This window comes from Triticum urartu, chromosome 2A (genome assembly GCF_056163025.1).
Source record: "Triticum urartu cultivar PI428250 chromosome 2A, HENAU_Tu73, whole genome shotgun sequence".
Taxonomy (NCBI): Eukaryota; Viridiplantae; Streptophyta; class Magnoliopsida; order Poales; family Poaceae; genus Triticum; species Triticum urartu.
The window spans coordinates 107,422,149-107,430,286 of record NC_141874.1 but is presented as its reverse complement, the minus strand read 5'-3'; the positions used below and the strand labels follow the sequence as shown (position 1 = coordinate 107,430,286).

The 8,138-nt window shown below is 48.8% G+C and overlaps 1 protein-coding gene across 1 annotated transcript; it reads right to left on the bottom strand.

The window, feature by feature from the left end:
• Positions 1-4,128: 4,128 nt before the first annotated feature.
• On the bottom strand, positions 4,129-7,815 carry PDK (pyruvate dehydrogenase kinase). Its single transcript, XM_048699173.1, has 6 exons — positions 7,440-7,815; positions 6,401-6,662; positions 5,776-5,956; positions 5,432-5,579; positions 4,491-4,695; positions 4,129-4,341 (listed from the first exon to the last, which is right to left on the bottom strand). Exons 1-6 carry the CDS (start codon positions 7,677-7,679, stop codon positions 4,283-4,285), a joined length of 1,095 nt encoding a protein of 364 aa, XP_048555130.1. The 5' UTR covers positions 7,680-7,815; the 3' UTR covers positions 4,129-4,282.
• Positions 7,816-8,138: the final 323 nt, after the last annotated feature.

Below are 8,138 nucleotides of genomic sequence, written 5' to 3'. Positions count from 1 at the left end.
AATAAATAAAGAAAGAGAGACATGTGGTAACATAGCTAGTTACTACTAGTATGAGTAACATCACACATATCAAGGCAAAATGAGTCTATAGCCTAATAAATAAAATGTTGCATGTTACCATACATATGTTACTCCCCACTGTAGAGATAGTAACATAGAGTAGTAACATGAGCATGTTACTACTTTATGTTACTACCCATTATGGCTAGTCTAACGATAGAGAAAAATTCATCATAGGTCACAAAACTTGAGCTGGCTGACATTTTAGTACCACTATTTCAAAATACCCGAACTACAGTCCATGTACTTGCGTAGAGGGTTCGCTTTAGTTCGTATCTACATTTTCATGTACGTATTCGCTGACTTGGCCGAGTCAGCGGGCGCCAGCTAGACTTTGATCGCCACTGGTCTAGCGTGGGTTAATACTACTGCATCTGGGGGGGTTTTGCGAAAAGTTGCGCCTCTCCTTTCGCGCTCCTACCCCGAGTATGCATCGCCACCAGCAGCTGCCCGCCCGCCCGCTCCCACGCACACAGAGAGACAGACACACCGTCCTTCTCCGTCCACCCCGACCCCGTCCCCATGGGAGGCGTCTCCTCGGCGGCGCGCGGGGCCTGGTTGAGCAGGACGACGTGGATGGGGCTGGCCAAGTCGCCGTTGGAGGTGGAAGGGGAGGGGGATGGCGAGGAGGCCGGCGGCAAGGCGGCGGGGGAGGAAGCGACGGCGAGGGCGCGCTTGCGCAGCTTCTTGGCGGCGACCTCGTCAAGGATGCGGTGCATGAGGGCCTCGACGTCGGCGGGGACGTCGGGGCAGCAACAGGCGTTGCCGGGGCGGCGCGCGAGGTGCTCCTTGAAGCGGTGGATGCCGCCGCCGAGGAAGTGCTTGCCGCAGTAGACGCACTTGAGGCGGTCCCGGCCGGCGAGGCGCACCATGAGGCAGTGCTTCCACGCCGGGTCGTGCTTCTGCGCCCCGATCGGCACCACCACCTCCAGCCCCCCTTCCCCCTCCCCCGCCACCGCCACGGCCTCGTCGTCCTCCTCCTCCAACTCCGCCGCCTCGTCCCTCGCCACCGCCAGCGCCACCGCGTCCGCCGCCGCCTCCGGGGTCGCACTGCACGGTGCACATCCCGCCCACGCCGGACAGGACCACGGCGTCCGCGTCCACGGACGCGCCCGCAGCTAAGAAGGAGGGGGAGGTGCTGCCGGAGAGGAGCTACGTCTCCGGCACCATCTTCACCGGCGGCCTCAACTGCGCGACGCGCGCCCATGTGCTCAGCAACTCCGCCGACGGCGCTCGGCCGGCCGCCTCCGTCAAACATGTCCTGCAAGATGCGCGGCTGCGACATGCCGGCGTTGGCGGCCACCCGCCCTGTGACTGCAGCTTCATGATCTGCGAGGATGTGCTCAAGCATGTAGCACATCCCTTCGCGGAGCGCCGCCGAGTTGTGCACGTAGTGGTCGCAGTCCAGGTTTACTGGGGCGCCGACGAGAAGCTCCTCATCCATGACTACGCGGCAGTCTCACCAACATCGCCTTCACCAGTAAGTCCTACTCGACTCCATTGCTACAAGTACAAGCTTTTTTCTTCTCTTTTCTGATGATGATGATGGAATTCCATTGTTTCGAACTGAATTTCCATGGGATTTTTTAGTATGTAGCTGCTCATCTTACTGCAATTTGGTCAACAGCCTGTAATATTAGTGGTTAGTACGGAGTACTCCGTCAACGGACAAAAGCACTTTCGATTTTTCATGTGTTTGGTATGTAGCTGCTCATCTTAGTGCAATTTAGTATGTACTCAGCTGCTTATCTTACTACAATTTGGTCAACAGCCTGAATGTTCATGTGTTTGATTGAAGCAAAATTAAGATGGAGATTTCAGGCAGCAAAATTAAGATGGAGATTTCAGGCAGCCGTAAGAACCTCACGTCTCTGTCCGAGCAGCAGCTCGTGGAGTGCGACACGAAATCCAACAGTGAATCAGGGAAGCGGAGTCATCTGGCGAGGAGCCGGCTCGTAGCGGACGGACGCACTTGAACGACGAGGTTGACGGCGAGAGCGTCGAGGCCGTGTCGCCGCAACACTTCCTCGTCGGAGAGCCGGAAGGCGGCGCGGACGAAGGGGTAAACCGTTCCGTGCCGAGCAGCAGGCAGCAGCACGCCGCCGCAGGCACCGCCGACCCCTGCCATCCGCGCCACCAGCTCCGTCCCCATGTTGATCGCTGCCGACGCCAACAATCCCTCCGCGTCCATGCTGCCGCACGCCGCTGCCCAGCCTGACCCAGACCTCCGCCAGCGCCAGCGCGCTCCCCGTACCACTATAGGGGATAGCGCAGCCACGCGTGCATGTCGCTGTCCTTTTGTTTCGGGCCCGCGGGCGTGTGGTGGCTCGTTACCGACATGGAGCCGCCGGTGGGCGACCAGGAGCTGGACTGTTTGGCGTCCGGCGAGAGCGCCGCCCAGCGGGGCGGCGGCGGCGCGTCGGTGCGGCTGTTCGATAGCCGACGACGCCAGACTCGACCCTGTTCCACCCAGATGCGCGCCGGGGGAGGGGGACGGGGGCAGGAAGAAGACAGACAGGGAGCTGGTCATGCGTTTTTGAAAAAAAAAAACCCGGATCGAGTAGTGTTCACCCTAGGATCGACTGCGTGGCGATCAAAGTCTAGCTGGCGGCCGCTGACTCGGCCAAATCAGCAAAAACGTAGACGAAATCGTACATACGGATCAAAATGAATCCTGTGCGCGAATACATGGATATTTTAAAGTAGCGGTACCAAAATGTCATCCGGCTCATGTTTTGTGACCTACAATGAATTTTTCTTCTAACGATATCGTCCTGCAAAGTGCGGAATCCAGGCCGGCCGCCGCCGCGTCAGGACTGGTGTTGTAGAGTTTTTTTTTTTGAACTGGTACTTGTGTGCAAACCTGGCCATCTGGGCCCGATGACACCTTATAAGGCCCGCACACCATTTTCGGCCTTTTGAATTTTATTTTATTTTTTTGAAAAAATCTATAGGCTACTCCTTCCGTCCGCGAATAAGTGTACATTTAGCTTTTATTTTAAATATAAATTTTAAAACTTTGACTAATGTTATAGGAAAAAGCAACAATATTTATGGCACTAATTTAGTATCAATAGATTCGTTTTGAAATGTAGTTTCATAATATACCGATTTGATTTTGTATATGTTACTATTCTTCTCTATAAAGTTGGTCAAAATTTTAAAATTTTGACTTAAGAGAAAAAGTAAAAGCACACTTACTCACGGACGGAGGGAGTACTCACTCTTTCGTCAACTCTTTCATCTCTGAGCTAGCTACTCTACAGGCTCTCGCGAGAAATCATGTTCTGCAAACTTGAGCTACTGCCAGGAAACCGGAAGAGAGGTATGTGTGGAAGGCTCCTAGCCCGAGAGCTGCAAAGATACATGTAGATGTGGGGCTATCGAGGGATGTCGGTACAGAGAATCCGAATTCCGACCACGGCCTCGTCTGGTCTGTTCGCTTCAGCCAAAGCCATTTGGCCTGCAACGCCAGATTCACCCACCTCATATCGAGCACGCCCAGCCGCCCAGGCCACCTGCCCAATTGGGACGTCCCATGCCACTGCGCACGGGAGTGAGCTTTCTTAGTACAAGGGTGGACGACCTACTGATTGGAAGCGACATTTTCTCAGGACAGGGAACTGATTCCAAATAAAATCAAACTGCATTGGAAAAGTAGGAAACAGGAAATGAAAAGACTTCCAGTCTTTTAAAAAACCTAATCTTATAGCATCTACCAAATGCTAGGAGAAACAAAGGCAGATAGAAAGTGACAAGCTATCAAGAGTTAACAATATTTGAAAAAGGACCAAATTTCCTTGAGGTACACTGGTCAGAGTGTAAGACACATAATGGCATGAATAGTCGCGTGCAGGGCATACAAGATGCAACTTCCAGCCCCAAAATTGCTACTGCCTCCGTCCTAAGTACATTGGTTGTAATAACATCTTACGTTATAGGACGGAGGCAGTAATCACAATAAGCAGATTTTAGCTTCCATCACCTGACGAGTCTGAAACTATGTACCGTCTACCGCATATGATTGTGCTTACAAACAACAATGCCAAATTATGCAACACAGGCAGAAAAGCAGAAACAATGAGATAATTATAGCTAGAAGATACAGGTTTAACAGCTATATATGGCTGGCCCTTGAAACAATATTTGCAAACCAGAACAAGGATTACAATATAACAAGAGCAACCTAATTACAGAAACTGTATCAGGATAGAAGGGGTCACTAAGGCAATGGCTCCTCCGAGTCTCCCAGTCGTGACAAGTGGAGGTAAGCGTCGGTGCCTATGTAACACAGAAGGCAAGAATGATCAGCCAAATACATCACGATGACAGAAGCAGAAAGATATACATGAGAATTCAGGTAAACATTGACAAATTATCCAAGGTTCACGCTGAGAGATTAGCAGAAACAAAGCAAAATATGACCGTACCGTATCCCTCCATGGATATGATTTGTAGGTCGCCACCGAAATATCGCGCATAAAGGCGACTAACTGGAAGTCCAAAACCATATCCAGCCATAGTCACTCCTTCACTAGGGCCCTCCATATCAGGTAGATTCTTTGCAGTGCTGTAAAGATATGTGAAAATTCTAGGGAGCCCACTTCTCCGTATTCCACCGCCTTCATCACTGACCTGCATTATCAAAACAATGAACTCCAACGACCCTTGGGAATGGTTCCTTATGATGAATATTTGACAGGAATGGGCCTCATATGTTCCACAAATCTTAGCGGGTTATAGCTTCTAGCATAAGAAGACAACTATCACATACAAGAATTGATATCTAGCACTTTGACAATGGATCCAGTTTTAGGACAGTAATGACATGTCAGCAGACATGCGCCGTAAAACAATATAGTAGTGTCTGCAGCTTCATCGAAAGTATCAGCATAGAGTAACAATAATGTCCTAGTTAGGCACTAAACTAGAATGGACATGCATTCGAATTGGTGTTTTGGTTTAGATTTGCACTCAGCAGTCCACATTAATCCATATCTTTCTTAGTCAGGTTGTAACCCAATATTAAAATACAAATCAAGTAATTCACAATTGCATTTATGCACAGCCTAGTAAGGCGAGATGCTAAATTCATACAAAGATAGGTATCAGTAGATTTTTTTTCTCTCAAGAAATGCAAAAACACTTTGTGTTTCATTTCATTGGAAAGGTAGAGAGGTTCATATACATGGAGAAAAGTTCAGAAGCCTCGATGAGGCCTGACACAGTGCCCGGAAGAAAACAAACCAAACAAGGGAATTTTATCGGTCATTGCACATATTTGCAAACTGCAATGTTTTAGTAACTGCTTGTGCACTCTTTAGCCTAGAATGTACCAAATAGATGCTAGGTGGTATCAAGGAAATCATACCTTAATAGTAACATCCTCTGTTCCATCAGCAACTATAATTCTGACAGGAGGAACATCTTTATCAGAATTCATATATCTTTCCTGTACTGCACGAAGGGAATTTTTCACCAGTTCAAACAGCATGAGATGAAGATGCGATGTGACATATCTGCACATAGTTAATTGCAAGTAGTTAGTTAGCAAGACAACAACAAATGAGGCCACTCAATCAACATGATAACAAAAACTATAAGCCAATGAACATGTAACCTGACAAGTGACAACAAAGAGGTGCTGTTGCTAACACATGATTTAATCCACCAAAAAAACAAAGGTGATTGGTGGAGTTTATATCTGAAACTTACGGAAATGTTAAATTTTGATCTCCATAAATGTTGATGTCAGGAGCTGATCCGTATTCCCTCATACAAATGGAACGGGCATCCTCACTAGCAATTTGAGCTACCTGTATGGGGGACAATTTTGTATTGATGAGGCCTATGACGCCAGGCTGTGGTTCAGGTTCATGCAGAGCCACATGCTGCCCTGAAATTAAGCAAGTCGGTCTAATTCAGAACAAGTTTCTAACAATTAGCACTCGACTTAAGTATAAATGATTTGATACAGAATTTACACATTAAGCAAACATATTTACCATTTTTCAGTTTTTAAGCCATATAACAGTACAGTTAGCTCAAGTAGCATATCATGAAGTTTGAACATAAAAAATATCAAGTAAGCAACCAAAATAGAACTGTCTATCAATACAAGTCAAATTTGCAAATCAGCCAAAGATAAGGATTCTGCTTGACAGCTTAACATTGAACTTCAGTATATGACTATATGTTACTACTGAATCAGCTGTTAGAAAAGGCACATGATCCATCACTTGTTCCGAATCACAAGCAAGATTTAGGATAGAATGACAAGAGCTTAGACAACGTTTATAAATATAGCTCCAGAGAGAAGAGTAGTACCAAGCTCACAAACCTATGAGCATGCGAATACCAATCCTTGACATGTAAAATCGATCGAGGAACCCGTGGATCTCGTCGAATCCTGGGGGAAGCTTCCTTGAGCTGAACTGTTCGTTTTTCAGCTGTTGCACTCCCAAAGCCATAGTCGGTACCACGTTATTGTGCCGCACTTTGATCATCTTAATCATCTGCGTGAAAGCAAGCTCGTCGTCCCGATTCCTCACTTCTGGGAAATATCGGATGTCGCGGAACGAGTCCAAGTACCAGTCCCTCACCTTCACAATCGTCAACAGACAAACCATCAGTCCCACACAAGGATGCTCAGTTTGGCAGGAATCAGTAAATCCAGCTGTGAGTTTTTTTTTCTCGGTAAATATTTACTATTCAATGAATTCAGATTCTCTAGTATTGACGTGATAAGGTCAGGAAGACAAAACAGCACGACAAAAGCTTCAAGCATATACTCATACAAAAAGCATGTGAGCCCACTACCGAACTCCTATTAGAAAAAAAAATAAACAAGTTGGCAAGCAAGAGTCTTCAAAAGTTCCTCCTTAATCCCTATCCTACGATAACTTTACATGTTGATGACCGATTGAAGTGGAAATGAAAAATGAAATAAACTAAACAGCACATCAGTTGGTCACTCAAGAGTTCAACTAGTATCATCCTGAATCAATACAGCAATTTAGGTACTGACACAGTGGTCCTATCTTCCTCGCATTCCAAATCCCATGACAAAAACTGACACCGCATCGAATCCTAACAGTAAACACGGAGATATACCAAAAACATCCGCTGACCTTTTAAAAATGATCCGGAGAAAACATCCTAGCAAGACAGTAAGGATACAGACAGCAAAATCATCATCTCCCCAAGCAAGCAGAGCAAAAAATTGGGCGCTCACCGAAGCATGTCAAATCATCGACGGGACAGACTGACAAAAGCAAGCCATCAAGGACAACGGCCAACGGCAATTCCAACCTAGTCTAGCCTAGCGTCAAATCGAAATCAACCACCAAAATCAGCGCAGGGGCGGGTGGGGCGGAGACCTTGAGGATGGCGGGCTTGGCGGAGAGGCCGAAGGGGAGGGACTCGAGCTCGAGCGCGCGGCGGGCGATGCGGATGGGGAGCTCCTTTTGCAGGAACTGGGCCGAGAGCAGCAGGTTGCGGTCCGTGGGGACGGACCCGAACTCCATCATGTACCGCAGGCTCACCCCCGTCTGCTTCATGCTGCCCCACCGCCCCACCTCCTCCGCCACGGCCCGCGCCACCGGCTCCGACGCCATCATCCCTCCGCCGCCCGCCGCCGCCACCGCTCGCCGACGCGGAGCCGGGTAACCGCCGTGCAAACAGGAGGATTAGGGGGGGCAGGCGGCTAATTAAGGCGGCATCAGGGGGGAGAGAAGCCTTGTGGCCAAGGGAAGCCGGGTTTTGTGCCGGCGATTTATAGAGGAGTGAAGCGGATCTTCGCTGGGCTCGGGTGTCAGTGAGTGGCCTCGAACGGTATCTGCCAGTGGGCCCGGGTTTCAGTGGGCGGGGCTCGCCCGTGTGGATGGTATCCGAACCGGGGGGAATCGGTTCTGTGTGCGGGCGCTTTAGCGCAGCCGGCCCACAGATCGCGCATGAGCTTATCCATGGGGATTTGGGGAATAAATCCGGGCAGAATTCGAGTAGTACCAGGTTGCGCAACTAAAATGTTCTAACACGATCAGAAAAAAAAAACTAGAATGTTCTAATGATGGCAAATT